This window comes from Elephas maximus, chromosome 24 (genome assembly GCF_024166365.1).
Source record: "Elephas maximus indicus isolate mEleMax1 chromosome 24, mEleMax1 primary haplotype, whole genome shotgun sequence".
In the NCBI taxonomy this organism is placed as follows: Eukaryota; Metazoa; Chordata; class Mammalia; order Proboscidea; family Elephantidae; genus Elephas; species Elephas maximus.
Window position 1 is genome coordinate 19,100,739 of NC_064842.1, and position 20,798 is coordinate 19,121,536.

General features: G+C 38.7%; 1 protein-coding gene across 1 annotated transcript in view; it reads right to left on the reverse strand.

Moving 5' to 3' along the window:
• The window catches only part of EFCAB2 (EF-hand calcium binding domain 2), an 88,369-nt gene that overhangs the window by 19,234 nt on the left and 48,337 nt on the right, over positions 1–20,798 (reverse strand). Inside the window, exon 3 of the mRNA XM_049868589.1 lies at positions 9,631–9,703. Coding sequence (XP_049724546.1) covers positions 9,631–9,703 — 73 coding nt within the window. The remainder of the gene's footprint in view (positions 1–9,630; positions 9,704–20,798) is intronic.

Sequence of the window (20,798 nt, forward strand, 5' to 3'; positions counted from 1 at the left end):
TGAGTGAAAAAAGTAGAATATCCTAGTTGTGTTTGAGGGATAGATGCGAGAAAGATCATTCCCCTACTTTTTTCTTGTCCGAATTGATTTAATAAGCATTTATGTTTTAAATAATAAAAACATGCGAAGATTTTATTATAACATAGAAAATTATTGTGATACAACTAGGTGAAAAAAAACAAGATTCAGAATTATATATACCATAAGATTATAGTCATGTTTAAAACATATATAGGAAAATAGTATGGGAGGAAGTGCATGAAAATGCTAACAGTAATTATATTAAGGTGGTGAGGTTGTTGGACAGGATTTTTTTTTCTATTTATTTAAAATTTTTCTGTAATGTCAGTATCACTAATACAATAAAAGTTTTGAAAAAATTGTATTAGTCTATTGTCATGGTTATATCCTATATAATAATACAATTCATTTATTTCAGAGGGGGAAAATCCATTTTTGCACATTTCCCTGAGTCCTGTTTTCCTGCTAATGGTCACTGCTTTAGCATTATTTACTGTTTTTCTTCCAAGTACAAATAATACTCTTGACGACTCTTTTTACAACACATTCCTTACACACCTCCCCCCCCCAAATTTACCAATTTCAATTCAGAGGTAATGGCTGATAGCCACATAATCACCAAAGTACCTCCAGGTCTACAATTCTATGACACCATCATCTAACATTAATAAAAATTAGATCAATTCTATTCCATTCTCTACCTTCCCCAATGCCAGGATATGCGGGGGGTGGGGGGGGGGGAGACGAAAGTATTTCATATCACCAACTACTTTAAAATAAGAAAATAATTACTCCCACCCTTTCTCATTCTCTGAGAAACCTGGTAGAGTCAAATTCTGAATGATGTGAAATCTCAGCGCTCATCTTGAACCAGACTGATGTAGTTAAGGCACGGGTTGGTGGAAATTTCCACTTCACAAGGATGTGGATATTATAGATCTTGTTCTGTTAACTAAAAGGCCATTTCTGAAACTTCAAGGGGAAAAGAAAACCTGAGGATACTTAATCAGTTAAAAACGATGAGAAACTATGATTTAGGACCTTTGAGGCTTGTGGTATGTCTGAGAATGTATTATAACATCCAAGATGAAAATGTTTAGGAAATGATTCAGTAAAGATATTGCATTGTTTTAACTGGTTACTGGAAAGTATCTATCACACTTTGACATCATAATGGTTTCTCAACACTATTAATTTAACACTAAGTCATTGACCACAAATATACAAAACTCCACTGCACATTTATTTGTGGGTAAATTTCTTTACTTAGCTTAATGAGTAGAACTGAATACAATCTCAAATATTTAAATGTACATGTATTTAAAATTCTGATGTTTATAATTGTTAAAATGCTTAAAACTGGATAACCTAGATGAAATGGACAAATTCTTAGAAGCACACAACCTACCTAAACTGACTCAAGAGGAAATAGAAAATCTCGACGAATTCATGACAAGTGAAAAGATTGAATCAGTGATCAAAAAACCTTCCAATAAAAAAAAAGCCCTAGAGCAGATGGCTTCCCTGGAGACTTCTACCAAACATTTAGAGATGAATCGACACCAATCCTGTTTAAACTCTTCCAAGAGATAGAGAAGGAATACTCCCTAATTCATTCTATGAAGTAAACATAGTCCTGATACCAAAACCAGACAAAGACATCGCAATAAAGGAAAACTACAGGTCAATACCCCTTAAGAATATAGATGATGCAAAAATCCTCAACAAAATACTAGCAAGCAGGAACCAAGAGCATACTAAAAATAATAAACCATGGCCAAGTGTGATTTATTCCAGGAATGCAAGGATGGTTCAACATTAGAAAAATCAGTCAACTTAATACACTGTATCAATTGAACAAAGAAAAAGAATCATATGATCATTTCTATAGATGCAGAAAAAGCATATGATAAAATCTAACATCCTTTCTTGATGAAAATTCTCAAGCAGACTGGAATCAAAGGGAAATTCCTCAATATTATTCAGGGCTTATATCAAAAACCAACAGCCAGAATGTTCCTTAGAAGCAAAGACAGCAAGACTACATCTCATGTACTTTGGTCATGTTATCAGGAAGGCTCAGTCCTTGGAGAAGGACATCGTGCTTGGTAAAGTACAGGGTCAGTGAAAAAGAGGAAGACCCTCAACAAGATGAATTGACACAGTGGCTACAACAACGGGCTAAAGCATAACAATGATTGTGAGGATGGCGCAGGACCAGGCAGTGTTTCATTCTGTTGTACATAAGGTCGCTATGAGTTGGAACTGATTTAATAGCACCTAACAACAACAACATAATGACACAGCAATTCCACTCCAAGATATATACCCAAAATACTTGAAAACAGACTTTCAAACAGATATTTGTATGCCAGCATTCATTGCAGGACTATCCAAAATAGCCAAAAAGTAGAAAAAACCTAAATGCCCATCAACAGATAAATGGATAAACAAAATATAGTACATACATACAATGGAATACTACTAAGCCAGTAAGAAAAATGAAGTCTTGATACATGCTACAATATGGATGGAGCTTAAAAACATCATGCTGAGTGAAATACGTCAATCACAAGAGGACAAACATTGTATGACCTGACTTGTATGAAAAGACAAATGTATAGAGACCAAAGTTTATCGGTACTTACCAGGGGCTGGAGGGAGGGGAGCAGGGGGCTAACAGTGATAGAAAAATCACATTGATTAATTGGGTTGCACAGCCAATTATTACAATTGTTGTCAATAAGTTGTATATCTGTAAACAGTTGAATTGGCAAAAGTTATGTGACAGATATTGTCATGGATTGAACTGTTTCCCCCCAAAATGTGTGTCAATTGGCTACGCCATGACTCCCAGGTATCGTGTGATTGCCCACCATTTTCTCATCTGACATGATTTTTCTATCTGTTGTAAATCCTACCCCTGTGATATTAATGAGGCAGAATTAGAGGTAGTATGTTAGTGAGGCAGGACTCAAGCTATGAGATTAGGTTATGCCTTAATACAAAAATCCTCAACAAAATACTAGCAAGGGGAACCCAAGAGCATACTAAGAATATGAGATATAAAAGAGAGAAGGGAGTAGAGACATGGGGTCCTCGTACCACAAAGAAACAAGAGCCAGGAGAACAGGATGTCCTTTGGACCTGGGGTCCATGTGCTGAGAAGCTCCTCAACCAGGGGCAGACTGATGACAGAGCTGACAGACAGAGAAAGCCTTCCCCTAGAGCTGGCACCCTGAATTCGGACCTCTAGCCTCCTAGAGTATGTGAGAATAAATTTCTCTTTGTTAAAACCATCCACTTGTAGGATTTCTGTTATAGCAGCACTAGATAACTAAGACAGATATACCTACAACAATGACAAAACCAGAGTAGCTGCTGAGGTTGCTTATGTACGACCATTACTGGACTTCTGATCAATGATTCCACAGAAGAATCCTCATCAAAACCCTACAGAATTTCAAATTCTCATGGAATCAAGATTTTATGGAGCCATGGAGGTTGGATGAGCCCCTGAAATATTGCCCTGAGACAATCTTTAAACCTTAAACCAAAAATATTCCCTGACATCCTCTCAAAACCAAACAATAGTTTTGCTTAACTAGTAAAGAATGTCCGCCTTGAGCATCGTGCTCTTTTAAGATCTACCTATATGAGATCAAACTGACAGCAGCAACTCGAAAAATGAGATAGAAAACTTAGGGGGTAGTGATTTCTGTTAATAAGTGAGGAAAAACTTGGAAAAGAGAGTAAGAATGGCTACACAACTTGAACGTAATCAACGTCACTGCATTGTACATGTAGAAATGGTGGAACTGGTGTATGTTCTGCTGGGTATATTCTCAACAGCAACAACAAAAATAGTTTTTTAAAATGTTCAAAACTATCTTGATCCAAATTAGTAAGTGATTGTGTTCATTTTGCTTGCTTCTGTATCCCTGACACATAGTAAGTGCTCGATAAGTACTAATTTGTAGTAGTTTTTAATTACTTTTACTTACTGTCAATTTTTAATTTTTCAGTGTGTGAGACAGACATACTATAAACCCTTCATTCAAATAGCTCATTCAGTGCTTTGCAAAGCCTAAAATTCCACACTTGCTGCTATTCTCGTACTAGGTCTTGCAAGTAGAGCTTAATAACTGGTTAAACAATATTAAGTATTAGGGGCAGCAGATAAAGGGAAAGAAACTTAACTACAACCAGAATATAGCTCAGGCATTTGAAAAAGAGTATAGCAGGTCCTTGAACAAGTATATGTCAGGTTTTGTTCTAGATACTGAGGCTACATGGTATACAAAACATAAACTTCTGCCTTCAAGGAGCTTATATTCTAGAGGTAAAAGACAGATACATAAATAAAAATAATTTCAGACTGTGTTAAGTACTACTGAAATAACACAAAGTGTTGAATTGTCAAATCAGACTCATCAGAATCCAAGTCCTTAACCAATATCAAACTTTATTAATATTCAATGATTTAGGTAATCACAAGGTGCAGGTGAAATGTGGAGGAGTTTGGGGTGCCAATACCACCTCCAAGGTCCTTTTTTTGCCACATTAGGACTCACCCAGGCCCAGACGTAATGCATGTTGTTGTTGTTGTTAGGTGCCTTTGAGTCAGTTCTGGCTCATAGTGACCCTATGTACAACAGAACAACACACTGCCCGGTCCTGCACCAGCCTCACAGTTGTTGTTATGCTTGAGCCTATTGTTGCAGCGACTGTGTCAATCCATCTCGTCAAGGGTCGTCTTCTTTTTCATTAACCGTCTACATTACCAAGCATGATGTCCTTCTCCGGGGAACGGTCCCTCCTGATAACATTCTAAAGCATGTGAGACAAAGTCTTACCATTCTTGCTTCTGGTGAAGGAGCGTTCTGGCTGTATTTCTTTCAAGGTAGATTTGTTTGTTTTTCTGGTAGACCATGGTATATTCAATATTCTTTACCAACACCATAATTCAAAGGCATCAATTCTTCAGTCTTCCTTATACACTGTCCAGCATTTGTATGCATAGGAGGCAATTGAAAACACCATGGCTTGAGTCAGGCGGACCTTAGTCCTCAAGGTGACATCTTTGCTTTAAGAAGGTCTTTTGCAGCAGATTTGCCGAATGCAATCGTTTGATTTCCTGACTGCTACTTTCACGGGCACTGATTGTGGATCCAAGTAAAAGGAGTCCTTGACAAATTCAATCCTTTCCCCATTTATCGTGACGTTGCTTATTGGTCCAGTTGTGAGGATTTTTGTTTTCTTTATGTTGAGGTATAATCCAACCTGAAGGCTGTAGTCTTCAGTAAGTGCTTCTTCAGTAAGTGCTTCAAGTCCTCTTTACTCTCAGCAAGCAAAGCTGTGACATCTGCATATAACAAAAACCAAAAAAAAAAACAAACCCAGTGCCGTCAAGTCGATTCCGACTCATAGCGACCCTATAGGACAGAGTAGAACTGCCCCAAAGAGTTTCCAAGGAGCACCTGGCAGATTCAAACTGCTGACCCTTTGATTAGCAGCTGCGGCACTTAACCACTACGCTACCAGGGTTTCCATCTGCATATAGCAGGTTGTTAATGAGTCTTCCTCCAATCCTGATGCCATTTTCTTCTTCAGATAGTCCAGCTGCTTGGATTATTTGCTCAGCACACAGATTGAGTAAGTATAGTGAAAAGATACAACCCTAATACACACCTTTTCTGACTTTAAACCACACAATATACCCTCATTGACTGTCTCTTGGTTTATGTACAAGTTCCTTATGAGCGCTAAATGTTCTGGGATTCCCATTCTTCATAATGTTATCCATAATTTGTTATGATCCACACAGTCAAATGCCTTTGCATAGTCAATAAAACACAAGTAAGCATTTCTCTGCTATTCTCTGCTTTCAGCCATGATTCATCTGACATCAGCAATGACATCCCTGGTTGCACATACTCTTCTGAATCCAGCTTGAATTTCTGGCAGTTCCCTATCAATATATTGCTGCAGCTGCTTTTGAATGATCTTCAGCAAAATTTTACTTGCATGTGATATTAATGATATTGTTCGATAATTTCTGCATTCGGTTGAATCACCTTTCTTGGGGATAGGCATAAATATGGATCTCTTCCAGTCAGTTGGCCAGATAACTGTCTTCCAAATTTCTTGGCATAGATGAGTGAGCACGTCTAGCACTGCATCCATTTGCTGAAACATCTCATTTGGCATCCCGTCAATTCCTGGAGCCTTGTTTTTCGCCAATACCTTCATTGCAGCTTGGACTTCTTCCTTCAGTACCATCGGTTCCTAATCATATGCTACTTCCTGGAATGGTTGAACATTGACCAATTCTTTTTGGTATAAGGACTCTGTGTATTCCTTTCATCTTCTTTTGATGTCCTGCGTCATTTAATATTTTCCCTGTAGAATTCTTCAATATTGCAACTCGAGGCTTGAATTTTTTCTTCAGTTCTTTCAACTTGAGAAATGCCAAGCGTGTTCTTCCCTTTTGGTTTTCTATCTCCACCTCTTTGCACTTGTCATTATAATACTTTACTTTGTCTTCTCAAACTGCCCTTTGAAATTTACTGTTCAGCTCTTTTACCTCATCATTTCTTCCTTATGCTTTAGCTACTTGACATTCAAGAGCAACTTTCAGAGTCTCTTCTGACATCCATTTTGGTCTTTTCTTTCTTTCCTGTCTTCTTAATGACCTCTTGCTTTGTTCACGTATGATGTCCTCACAACTCCTCTGGTCTTCAGTCATTAGTGTTCAACACGTCAAATCTATTCTTCTCTAAATTCAGGTGGGATATACTCAAGGTCATAGTTTGACTCTCAAGGACTTCTTCTAATTTTTTTCAGCTTCAGCTTGAACTTGCATATGAGCAACTGATGGTCTGTTTTGCAGTTAGCCTCTGGCCTTGTTCTGACTGATAATATTGAGCTTTTCCATCATCTCTTTCCACAGATGTAGTCAATTTGATTCCTGTATATTCCATCTGGTGATGGAACACGCAAGCCCCCACAGTACAACAAACTGACAGACAGTTTGTCTGGGGGCGGGGCGGGGGGGAGCACATACACACATACATTTAAAAAGTTTGATTTTTGAAACATGTTAGAGAGCACTTAGCAATATGACATTTACCCCTAGGTGTTTATTACCATGGAGCTTTGGTTTTCTAAATGTGATAACTTTAAGTGTTTGTGTGCTTTTTCTCCTCATTTATTTGGAAAAATCCAAAAAGCGTAGTCATTCCCAGAGCTTTGTAAGCATATTGCCAGAATTTTATTTGAATACACTCTTTGTGTTGGTGTATAAGTAAGAAAAACATGTATAGAGCTTAGACAGCTCCATGATCCCTATTGGTCCATAACTGTTCTAAATATCTGTAATTTTCAAAAGCTAAGCAAAGGTGCCCAAGAAAAGAATAAAGACAAAATAAAACTTAGGGACCTGAGCATCCACAGTGGCTAACTGCCTACACCAGTGGGGGCGTTTTTAGTGGAGAGCCACCTGAAGAGAAAGCAAAGCCAAATATGCACTGAGTATGATTCCTCACAGTTGTTAAATGTAATCCTCATAACAATACTCTGATATTATTATATTCCTTTTGAGCTGTGGAACCAAGCTTTGAAAGATTAAGTGGCTCACCAAAGACCACATAGCTATATGGTGTAGCTGTGGGATTTGAACCCAGATCTCCGAACCGTAGGTGTAGAGTTTGTTCTATAGATCAAAAGTTGGCAAACTTTGTCCGTAAAGGACCAGGTAGTAAATACCTTAAGCTTTGTAAGCCATATGATCTCTGTCACAACTACTCAGCTCTGCCATTATAAAATGAAAGCAACCAGAGACAATATGTAGATAAATGAGTTTAACTGTGTTTCAATAAAGCTTTTACTATATTTACAAAGGAGCCCTGGTGGAACAGTGGTTAAACACTTGGCTGCTAACCTAAAGGTCAGCAGTTCAGATCTACCAGCCACTCCTTAGAAGCCCTAGGATCTTACAGGGTCACTGTAAGTTGGAATTGACTCAATAGCAACGGGTTTGGTTTGGTTTTTGCGTATTTACAAAACATGTTAGAGAGCACTTAGCAATGGACTAAGTGCAGTGGACTAGATTTGTTCTGAGGGCTGTAGTTTGCTGACCCCTGCTACAGATGAAAACATACAAACAAAACACTTCAGACTACTTCACCATAGAAGGACTAGGCTGTAAAGATTTTCCTTTTCTGTCTTTCAGAGGCACGTTTAATCACTGCTCCACCTACTCTAGTGAATTATATGCGATAACTACTATTTCACTATAAATTCATCTTCCATTTCCACTCTTCCACAGTGCTAGCCTTCCTCTCCCTAAGACCAATTTCAGTTTTATTGGTAAACACTTTCAGGCAATAGTCAGCAACCTTTTTTTTATGTGAGGACCAAGTCTGAAAAAATAAGATTTTTCCCTAGTCTTAATAAAAATAGCTTTATTTAAACCCCAAATGGAAAAACAATATATTCTAACAATTTAGATTCCCTGTTTGATCAAGTATTTTAAAATGTTAATGAAAAATTGGTACTGCCCTTTAGCTACCAAGGTACTAATATCTGGGGAACAGAATCATCTTTCCAATCTTCTGTTCCTTATCCTTAAATAGCATTTTAGGATTCAAAAAGTGCCTTCCTATACATTATTCCATTAATCTTTGAAGCAAACTTTGCAGTAGGTATTACTAATAGAGACGCAAATATTCGCAGAGGTGAAATGACTTGCCTACATTCACAATTCCTTTACTTCAATATAACACTGTGCTAGGTGCCAGGAATAAGGAGAGGAAAAAAAAATCCACTTCCTTGACTTTCTTCCCTTGTCATCTTTTTAATCCCTGCCTCAACCAGAAGCCATACTCCCAGGTAAAAGCAACCCTGAAATGATTCTTCTCTTGGTGGTTGCCCAGGTAGCTTTTTCCCCTTAAGCCCTCTGCTTTGTTGAACTGAAAGCTGCACTTAAGTTAGAACAGAGGCCTCTCTGGGAAGCCAAGCGGGGCACACAGTCTCCCTCGAACTGCTCATGGCTACTTATGGGGCAATTCCCTCCAGGAACTCATCTACACAATTACAAATAATCATTTAAAATATTCTTTGAATGTCTGATCAACGTCAAGTTAATTCCATTTTATGTTGTTTACTACTTGTTCTGAGTGTCAGTTTTATTTCTCCAAATAAATATAAATTCCTGTGATCTCTATTTCTTTTTCTGTCCTCTGAACTCATACTGCTGACTCTTTTCCTTTCATCTGTCAATATTCTTTCTGCATATGATCAATCCTTTATGTCTACTGACCTTTCTTCAACTAATTTTAAAGACAGGATAATATCTAAAGTGCGGTCTTTACTTGATCCATTGTGTTACTTGTTCAGAGTTATTTTGTCAAGATCTGGTCCTAATTCTTTCAGAGCTTGTTGGCTGGTTAATTTGCATGGTTACCTTAATATTTTCACTGATCACATTCAGCAGTTTAGGGCATTTTTAGTTTCAGGTAAGATTTTTTAATTACCAGTAGTCACACAGGGTCCTTTGGATCAATTCCCAGACAATCTTTTGAATGAAACTTTCTTAGCCTTACTTACCTCTGCAATCAGGTCATGTAGCTCTCCTTCACTAGGGCAGCATCCTAATGACCTGATAATTGTTCCAATCTCTCTGGGGGGAAAAAAAAATTGTCAACAGATTAGAACATAAACTCTGAAAAGGCACATGACAAGTCTCTCTCAATTATTTCAGAGCATATGTAATTTAGCAAACAAAGTCACTCAGTAAATAGTTTTAGGGTGATAAAAGACACTTTCTGGAGGAAAAAAGAGGTAGACAAATGAACCAAAGTGAGAAGAAAGAAGTGTTTTCATTAACTGGGAAATTCAAGCTCTGCTTGGACAAAAATCCAAAAGTTCTAAAAAAGGAAATAGAGAGAGGAAAGAAAAAAATTGAAGAAAGAAAGAAAAAGACATGTCAAGCTCTGCCTGGGCCAAAACAAAAAAGTTCTAGAGAAGAAAATAGAAGGAAAGAAAAAGGAATGCCAGCCACTAATAATGAATTTTAAGTGTTATTTAACTTTTTTGAACCTCTCTTGCCACTTCTGTTAAAGGGGGTAGGTGGGGAGGGAGTGATAATGTCTACCCCAGAGGTTCATGGTAAAGTTGACATTTGGGGCAGAGTACTTAAAAGCATGGCCTCAAGCACCAGACTGTTGGGATTCAAATGCAAGCTCTGCAAGGGGCTAGCTGGGCAGGTTACCTACAATCCCCACGTGCATAAACCTCCTAGTCTGTAAAACAGTATCTACCTCAGAACACTTACAACTGGGCTGGGAACACACTACAGGTTAAAGAAATATGAGCTATCATTAAAGTAAAGCACAGCTCTTAGCAGAGTAGCCACTCAATAAATATTAGTTACCCACCTCATCCTCCGCCATAATAAACCCAAACCCAAACCCAGTGCCGTCAAGTCGATTCTGACTCATAGCGACCCTATAAAACTGAGTAGAACTGCCCCATAGAGTTTCCAAGGAGCGCCTGGCGGATTGGAACTGCTGACCCTTTGGTTAGCAGCTGTAGCACTTAACCACTACACCACCAGGGTTTCCTCCCTCATAATAGAGCCAAAAAAACCAAAACCATTCCTGTCAAGTCGATTCTGACCCATAGCGACTCTATAGGACAAAGTAGAACTGCCCCATAGGGTTTCCAAGGAGCGGCTAGTGGAAACCAACTGCCAATCTTTTGGTTAGCAACCAAGCTCTTAACCACCGTGCCACCAGGGCTCCTTCTCCCATAATAATGTAATTAAACTCAACAAATAATCTAAGAAAAAATATAAATTATATTCAGTACTCTCTGGCTGCTAAGGCAGGGAATGTTTCCACTTAAAACAATAGAAGTTAAAACTATTACTTCAATATTCAAAAATCAATTAATGTACCTCATCACATCAATAGGCTAAAGAAAAAAATCTATATGATCGTATCAATAGAGAAAAAACATTTGACAAAATCCGACATCCTTTCATGATAAAAATTCTCGCCAAACAAAGAATCAAGGGGGAACTTCCTCAGCTTGATAAAGAATATCTACAAAAAACATACAGTTTACATCAAATTTTTAAAGACAATTTTTGTTGTTGAGAATTTACACAGCGGAACATACACCAATTCAACAATTTCTACATGTACAATTCAGTGACATTGATTACATTCTTCAAATTGTGCAGCCATTCTCACCCTTCTTTTCTGAATTGTTTCTCCCCCATTAACATAAACTCACTGTCCCCTAAGGTCCATGTCTAATTTTTCACATTGCTGTTGTTGAATTGATCCCATATAGTTCTTTAAAAGAGTACAATGCTCAAGGTAGACATTCTTAAGTTAAACTAAGCTATTATTTGGTTTTAGAAGACTTCAGGGGTTATTTTTTATTTAAGGTTTAAAAATTATCTCAGGGCAATGGTTTTAGGGGTTCATCCAGTCTCCCTGGCTCCAGAAAATCTGGATTCCACGAGAACTTGAAATTCTCTTTTGTATTTTTCCTCTTTTGATCAGGATTCTTCTATGGAATCTTTGATCAAAAGGTTCAACAACGGTAGCTAGACACCATCCAGTTTTTCTGGTCTCATTGCAAAGGACACAGTTGTTCATGGAGGCAATTAGTCACACATTCCATATGCACCTCCTATTCCTGACTTTTCTTCTTCCTTGGTTGCTCCAGGTGAATAGAGGCCAATTGTTGTACCTTGGATGGCCACTTGAAAGCTTTTAAGACCCCAGGCACTATACAACGAACCAGGAGGTAGAACAGATGCACTAAACAACATTATGGCAATAACTGGGAAGCTGACATTTAACGATGAGAAACTAGATGCCTTCCCCCAAGACCGAGAACAAGGCAAGGACGTCTCTTCTAACTACTATTTAACATCATACTGGAAATCCTAGCTAATGCAGTAAGACAAGAAAAGGAAATAAAAGCTATACAGATGGCCAAGGAAGAAGAAACTGTCTGTGCTCACAGATGACATGATTCTCTATGTAGAAAACCCCAAAGTATCGAAAAATTAGTCCAAAGGACTAAGGGACCACATCTACCATGGCCTCTGCCATACTGAGCCCAGTACAATGAGATGGTGCCTGGCTACCATCCCAGACTGCTGTGACAGGGATCACAGTACAGAGTCCTGGACAGAGCTGGAGAGAAATGTAAAACAAAATTCTAACTTAAAAAGAAGGACCAAACTAGCTAGCTTGACAGAGACTGGAGAAGCCCTAAGAGTGTGGCCGCCGACACCCTTTCAGCTCAGTAATGAAGTCACTCCTGAGGTTCACCCTTCAGCCAAAGACTGAACAGGCCCATGGACCAAAATAAGACTGAAGGGGGTGCACCAGCCCTGGGGCAGGGACTGGAAGGCGTGTGTGGGGGGGACACAATGGGAAATATGGTAATAGGGAACCCCAGGGTTGAGAAGGAAAAGTGTTGACATGTCATGGGGTTGTTAATCAAGGTCATAGAACAATGTGTGTACTGTTTGATGAGAAACTGGTTTGTTCTGTAAACCTTCATATAAAGTACAATAAAATAATAAATAATAAAATTAAAAAAAAGAAAACCCTAAGAATCAACAAAAAAACTCCTGGAACTAATAAGCAATTATAGCAAGACTGCAAAACACAAAGTTAAAATATAAAAGTTGGCTGCTTTCCCCTATATCAGCAACAAGCAATTGGAATTTGAAATTTAAAATACATCACCATTTGTATCCGCACCAAAAAAAAAAAAAAAAAAAAACGCTTAGGTATAAATCTAATAACCCGCTGCCATTGAGTCGATTCCAACTCACAGTGACCCTATAGGACAGAGTAGAACTGCCCTATACAGTTTCCAAGGAGCACCTGGTGGATTCAAACTTCCGACATTTTGGTTAGCAGCTGTACCTCTTAACCACTATGCTACCACGGTTTCCTAAATCTAATAAACTGTGTATAAATTTCTATGAGAAAAACTACAAAAGTTTGGCATATTGGACTGTGGTTTCCTAAATCTAATAAGCTATGTATAAATCTCCATGAGAAAAACTACAAAACTTTGGCATATTGGACTGCGGTTTCTTTCTAATACTGGACACAAGGTAGCCCTTTTATATTCAGATTACTTAAGTAAATGAGATGCAAATTTCCATACCCTAATAATGACTGATAGACATTTGCATTGTGCTTTGTATGCATACTGTTTGCAAAGCAATTTCATATACATCATCTTACTTGATCTTCACAAAAGCCCTGTAATGGTTCACATATAAGCAAACTGAAATTTGGAAAGGTCCAAGGTTACACAGCTAGTAAGTGGCAGCGCTAGAATTAAAATGCATTTTTAATAATTCATCAAATATTTATTGAGCACCTTCTATGTGCCAAGGACTATGCTAGGTGCTGAGGATATACTAGTGAAAAGACAATATTGTCCTTACTCTCATTCTTCTAACAGAGAAGAATGACAATTAAAGAAGCAATTAGTGTAAAGGAAACCCTGGTGACGCAGTGGTTAAGCGCTACGGCTGCTAATCAAAGGGTCAGCAGTTCGAATCCACCAGGGGCTCCTTGGAAACTCTATGAGGCAGTTCTACTCTGTCCTATAGGGTCGCTATGAGTCGAAATCGACTCGACAACACTGGGTTATTAGTGTAAAGGTGATAAATGGGGGCAAGGGCAGCTGGCACGGGGTGTTATGAACACAAAGAAACTAAACTAGATTGAGATTATGGGGCTAGGAAAACCTTCCAGCAGAAGTAACATTTAAGCTACTTAAAGCTTAAACAGGAAGAGAAAAGTTCCAAGCAGAGAAAAATAATATATGCAAAGGCCCCAGAGTGAGCAAGACCATGAGACATTCATGGAATCGAAAGAAGTTCAGTGTGGCTGGAACCTAAGGTTTAAGGGAAGGAAGAAGAAGAAAGGAAATGGAAGTCCTGAGGAGTAGCCAGATTACATGAGACCTTTAAAACTATGTTACAGGGTGACACTGAAGCAGGATAGTGACATGATCAGACTTGTATTTTAAGTGATGGCTCTGTACTCACAGATGTGGAAAATAGTATATATTCAAAGTTATTCAATGCAGCATTATTATAAGAGTAATAGATTAAAAATAAACCACATGTCCAACAACAGGAGACTGATTAAATAAGTTATGGTTCATCCATACAATGAAACACTATTCTGAAAATAAAAATGAGGTTCTTGATATTCATATTTGCAATGGTGTCCAGGATATATTATAGGTGAAAAAAGTAAAGTGCAAAAAACACATACAGTTTGCTACAATTTGTGTTAAGAAGAAAGGAAAAAAGAAATGCATCTCATATCACATATATCACTTCTCCATATCACAAGGAGCTGCTAACATTAACTGGTGGGTGGGGAATGCCTTGGAGAGACTGGGTGACAGGAACAAGGGCTGGAGGAAGTCTTTCACAATGTACCTTTTGAACCACTGAATTTTGAACAAATAAATAAATTTTAAATTAAATAACTTAATAAAATAAAGTGAATATTTTGACTACAGGATAGAAAGGCTATTGCCTTAAGTCAACCAAGAAAGATGCAACGATCTGAACAAGGCATGGCTAGTGAGGATGAAAAGGAAATAAATCCAAGAGATATTTAGAAGGATCAATTAGACTTTATGAACAACTGAATGTGAAGGAACAGAGGGCCAAAAAACAGTCAAGGATGAAATCTCTGTGTTACCAACCACTGAGTTAGGAAAAGGAAGGAGAAGCAAGCTGAAGGGAGAGGGAGATAAAGAGTTCATGTTGAATTGGAGGTACCAGCATCATCCAAGTGAATATGCCAGTTAACCAACTGCTTGTTTTTGGGAGAGGTAATCTGCCACGGGCCCTGAGTGTCCCTGCCCATTCTTGCTGGTTATGCCAGGAATGAAAGGCTCCGGTAAGTTTTCAGGGTTGTGTTTGCAGTGAACAACCTTGAGAGATAAGGTAATGTCTCTTTCCTGAACAAAGAGTAGGCTTGGTTACTGCTTGCTATAAAAGCAGTAGATTCTCTAAGTTTGGTGTTCCTTTCCGGTATCCTCACCCACTGCCTGTGCAGGCATACATCTGGGCCCATTACATCACCCACATGGAACTTTGAGGACAAGGGGAACCGGTACAACAAGCCGATGTTCATGCTACTTGCTGTGTCGAGATAATGAAGTCGTTTGTTGCTGACCCGGGAGTCTCATTACCAATACCCATGAAACAGTAACAGGCTAACATATGCTCACAGTAGGGTAAAATCAAATCCCAGACCTGACATTTATAAGGATGTGAAGCTCAGGAGAAAGATCTGGTCTGCAGACACAGACCTGGTCATGAAACCTTGGGAGTCGACGAGTTACCCTAAAAGATGATACTGCCTGGAAAAGACAATGGCCTAGGAAGAACTCTGAGGAGTACCAACCTATAGAACAGTCCAAGAAAGAGGAGCCTGCACCAGAGGCAGAGAACAGCCTGAGAGGTAAGTGAAAATCCAGGAGTGTGGTGTCATGGAAACTAAAGAAGGAGATGGAAAAAAATGGAGTCCTTCTTGGTATCAAATGCTGCTGAGAGATCAAATAAGATAAATTCTGAGAAATGTCCATTGGATTTAGTAAAAAGGAGACCAGCTATGATTTGGCAAGGGAAGGAGGAGAAACTAGATTGTAGTGGGTTGAAGCCTGAGTCAAAAGGATAGATCTAAGAAGTGAAGGGAAGGAAGGGAGACATGATGTCAAGGGAGATTTCTTCTCCCTCTTTTTAAAAAAAAATTCATTTATTTGTTTATTTAATCTTTAAATTATGGCCAAAAATATGTATGTCTTAATGCTAATTGGAATGAACCAGTACAAAGAAAAAGGCTGATGAAGGCATCATTTACTACATGGGCGAGGTTCCTGATAAAGTGGAACAGGCTGGACCATGGTGCTTAGTGCCCAATGTCCTCACAGCTACCTCTACCTCGGGTCTTGCCACCTACAATTTGCTATACGTGACAAGGGTGGCAGGTTCTTCTTTGCACTTTTAGGAAATCTCACTCTCTCCCTCTTTCCACTTCTCTTTGAAGAGCCTATTGCCTTCCTCTTCTCTTCTGAGCTAATCCAGCTGGACTGTCTCACTTTGCCATAAAAAAATAGACCATAGAAAACAAAGGTATTTTGAAGTCTTCCAGGAATCAAGTGACTTCTTTCCCGATAGTCCTCAAACACAAAGGCCTGACTGCTATAAAGAAGAAGGGCAAACATTATTTTGATGACAAGTCCACATTGGCCTAAAAATTTTATATATATATATATATATGTATAATAACTCTCTCGAGAACTCACCTGTTACAAACTGATCTGCTGGCTCACTCATCTTTTTCTCTTGTCCTCTAATTACACTGAAAGAGCTAATCTCTTCACATGTGCTCTGGGGCCCTGCAAACTGTGGTAAGGATCCCTGTGGCTAAACCTGGCAAAGAGGAAGTAGATGGCTGCCTCTGCCTTCAATTTTCCCTCTCCCATTTTTTCTAAAGCCTGCAGGAACCTTGGGGTCCCAGTACAGTATGAAAGGTAGAAGGGAGCCACAAAAACTATTAATATTGAGCCTTCTACTGATCTTGGCAAGTAGGAGACTGGAAACAATTTGATTGGATTTAGAAAAAGAAAGAAATATGATATTCCTTACATCTCAAGATTTATGGATGGTGCAATTCGTATCTGTAGCCCTAGTTTGTGATTTAGAACGGGATGGTTAAGAGGTTCCCATATAAAGACTCCTCCTTCTTCTGTGTCATATAAGGCAAGGTTCTCTACAGAAGGTGAATGGGAAGGAAGAACAGAAAAAATCTTAACTGCCTGGGCTCTATCCTTCACTCCTCAGGGCTGTTGTTAGATGCTGTCAAGTAAGTTTTGACTGATAGCAACCCTATGTGGAACAGAAGGAAACACTGCCTGGTCCTGAGCCATCCTCACAATCTTTGCTATGTTTGAACCCGTTACTGCAGCCACTGTGTCGATCCATCTCGTTGAGGGTCTTTCTCTTTTTCACTGACCCTCTTCCTTATCAAGCATGATGTCCTTCTCCAAGAACTGGTCCCTCCAGATAACATGTCCAAAGTATGTCAGATGAAGTCTTGTCATCCTCACTTCTGGATTTACTTCTTCCAAGGCAAACTTGTTCATTCTACTGGCAGTCCATAGTATATTCAATATTCTTCGGCAACACCATAACTCAAAGGCATCAATTCTTCGGTCTTCCTTATTCATTGTCCAGCTTTCACATGCATATGAGTCAGCTGAAAACATCATGACTTGGGTCAGACACACCTTCTTCCTCAAAGTGACAGCACAGCTTTCCAACACTTTTAAAGAGGTCTTTTGCAGCAGATTTGCCCAACGCAACACATCCTTTGATTTCCTGACTGTTGCATCCATGGGTATTGATTGTAGATCCAAGTAAAATGAAACGCTTAACAACTTCAATATTTCCTCCTTTTATCATGATGTTGTTTCTTGGTCCAGTTGTGAGGATTTTTGTTTTCTTTATGTTAAGGTGTAATCCATACTGAAAACTGTATATTTTATCTTCAACAGTAATTGCTTCAAGTCCTCTTCACTTTTAGCAAGTAAGGTTGTGTCATCTGCATATCACAGGTTGTTAATGAGTCTTCCTCCAATCCTGATGCCATGTTCTTCATATAGTCAAGCTTCTTGGATTATTTCCTCAAATACAGATTGAATACATATGGTGAAAAGACACAGCCCTGACACACACCCTTCCTGATTTTAAACCACTAAGTATCCTCTTGTTCTGTTCGAACGACTGCCTCTTGGTCTATGTACAGTTTCTCAAGAGCAAAATTAAGTGTTCTAGAATTCCCATTCTTTGCAATGTTATCCATAATTGTTATGATCCACATAGTTGAATGCCTTTGCATAGTCAATAAAATGCAAGTAAACATCTTTCTGGTATTCTCTGCTTTTAGCCAAGATCCATATGACATCAGCAATATCCTATTCTGAGTCTGGCTTGAATTTCTGGAAGTTCCCTGTCAATGTAATGCTGCAACTGTTTTTTTAATTACCTGTGGCAAAAATTTTACCTGCACATGATATTGATGATTTTTTTAAATAATTTCTGCATTCTTTCGGATCACCCTTCTTTGCAGTAGGCAGAAATATGGGTCTCTTCCAGTCAGCTGGGCAGGTAGCTGTCTTCCAAATGTCTTGGCATTGATAAGTGAGCACCTCCAGGGCTGCATCTGTTTGCCGAAACATCTCAATTGGTATTCCGTCAATTCCTGGAGTCTTGTTTTTCGCCAGTGCTTTCAGTGCAGCTTGGACTTCTTCCTTCAATATCATTGGTTCTTGATCATCCTGAAATGGTCGAACATCAACCAATTCTTTCTGGTACAGTGACTCTGTGTATTTCTTCCATCTTCTTGTGATGCTTCCTGTATCCTTCAATATTTTCCCCCATAGAATCCTTCAGTATTGCAACTTGAGGCTTGAATTTTTTTCTTCAGTTCTTTCAACTTGAAAAGTGCCAAGCATGTTCTTCTCTTTTGGCTTTCTAACTCCAGGTCTTTGCACATTTCATTATAATACTTTAATTTGTCTTCTCAAGCTGCCCTTTGGAATCTTCTGTTCAGCTCTTTTACTTCATCATTTCTTCCTTTCACTTCTCTGCATTCAAGAGCAAGTTTCAGAGTCTTTTTTCTGACATCCATTTTGGTCTTTTCTTTCTTTTCAGCCTTTTTAATGACTCTTGCTTTCTTCATGTATGATGTCCTCGATGTCATCACAACTCATCTGGTCTTCAGTCATTAATGTGCAGTGCGTCAAATCTATTCTTGAGTCGGTCTCCAAATTCAGGTGGGATATACTCAAGGTCATATTTTGGTTCTTGTGAACTTGTTTTAATTTTCTTCAGCTTCAACTTTACTTGCACCTGAGCAATTGATGGTCTGTTCTGCACGCAGCCACACTGGTCTTGTTCTAACTGATGATACTGAGCTTTTCCATCATCTCTTTCCACAGATGTAGTTGATTTGATACCTGTGGTTCCCATTCAGTGAGGTCCGCGTGTATAGTTGCTGTTTGTGTTGATGAAAATAAGTCCTTGGTCTTGCAAAATTCTATCATGCAATCTCTGGCACTGTTTCCATCACCAAGGCCATATTTACCCACTACTGATCCTTCTTCTTTGTTTCCAACTTCCACATCCCAAACACCAGTAATTGTCAACGCATCTTGACTGCATGTTTGATCAATTTTAGACTGCAGAAGTTGGTAAAAACTTCAATTTCTTCATTTTTGGCCTTAGTAGTTGGTGCATAAATTTGAATAATAGCTGTATTAATTGGTCTTCCTTGTAGGCATATGGATATTATCCTATCACTGACATCATTGTATTTAAGAATAGATCTTGACATGTTCGTTTTGACAATGAATGCAATGCCATTTTCTTCAATTTGTCATTCCTGGCATAGTAGACCATATGATTGTCTGACTCAAAATGGCCAACAGCATCCATTTCAGCTCAATAATGCCTAGGATATGGATCTTTATCCATTCCATTTCATTTTTGATGACTTGCAATTTTCCTAGATTCATACTTCGTACATTCCACGTTCCAATCATTAATGGATGTTTACAGCTGTTTCTTCTCATTTTGAGTGTTGAAGGAAAACAAAGACTACCATGCATCTGTCACCTTGTCATACTGTGGTGGCTTCTGCATTACTGTGATGCTGGAAACTATGCTACCGGTATTTCAAACGCCAGCAGGGTCAACCATGGTGGACAGGTTTCAGCGGAGGTTCCAGACTAAGACAGCCTAGGAAAAAGGACTTGGTGGACTACTTCTGAAAAAAATTGGCCAGTGAAAACCTTAAGAATAGCAGCAGTACATTGTCCGATATAATGCCAAAAGATGAGTCCCTCAGGTTGGAAGGCACTCAAAATACGACTGGGGAAGAGCTGGCTTCTCAAAGTACAGTCCACCTTAATGACGTGGATAGAATAAAGTTTTGGGGATCTTCATTTGCTGATGTGGCACGACTTAAAATGAGAAGAAACAGCTGTAAACATCCTCATGACTAGCCCTCTTTAAATGGGTGGGCTAACTGACCAATATAAGAGGCTGACGAAAAAACAAAACTATATAAAAAAAAAAAAATACAGTAGTGTATTTAGAGCAGGCCTCAGTAAAACTGTCTTATTTAAATAGGCTACCCCAGAAAATGAGCTGATGCCCCTTCAAAATGTTTATAATCATAAGAATTTGCCATAATGTTTTCCAAACTATGTATTTCATATGTCATATTTCAAATTTAATCGCATTTTTAAAAATCAAAGCTTCTTTTAGGATCTTGCAGTACGTATCTCACGAAGTTTTTAAGGCCTGTGTGCCATTTCTCTGTTGCTCTCTGCTTCTTTGGCTCTGCTCTAGCCTAACCGTTGAGCCAGAACATGACTCTTCTCTTCTAGTTCTGGCCTATGGAGCAGAAGTGTTTCTGAACTTGGTGTAGCTCCTGGCTCCTCTCTCCCATGTTCATATTTTGACTATCTGATTCTGATTTTCTGTATGCCCAACTCTGATTTAGGAATTTGATTCATGATTTTCTATGCTCTTGATCTTTGTTTCTTGATTTCAAGCCACTGAACCCCCTTATCTATTCTCTGATCTTTTTGAAAACTGCCTCCTGATAGTCTGTGATACATGTCTGATA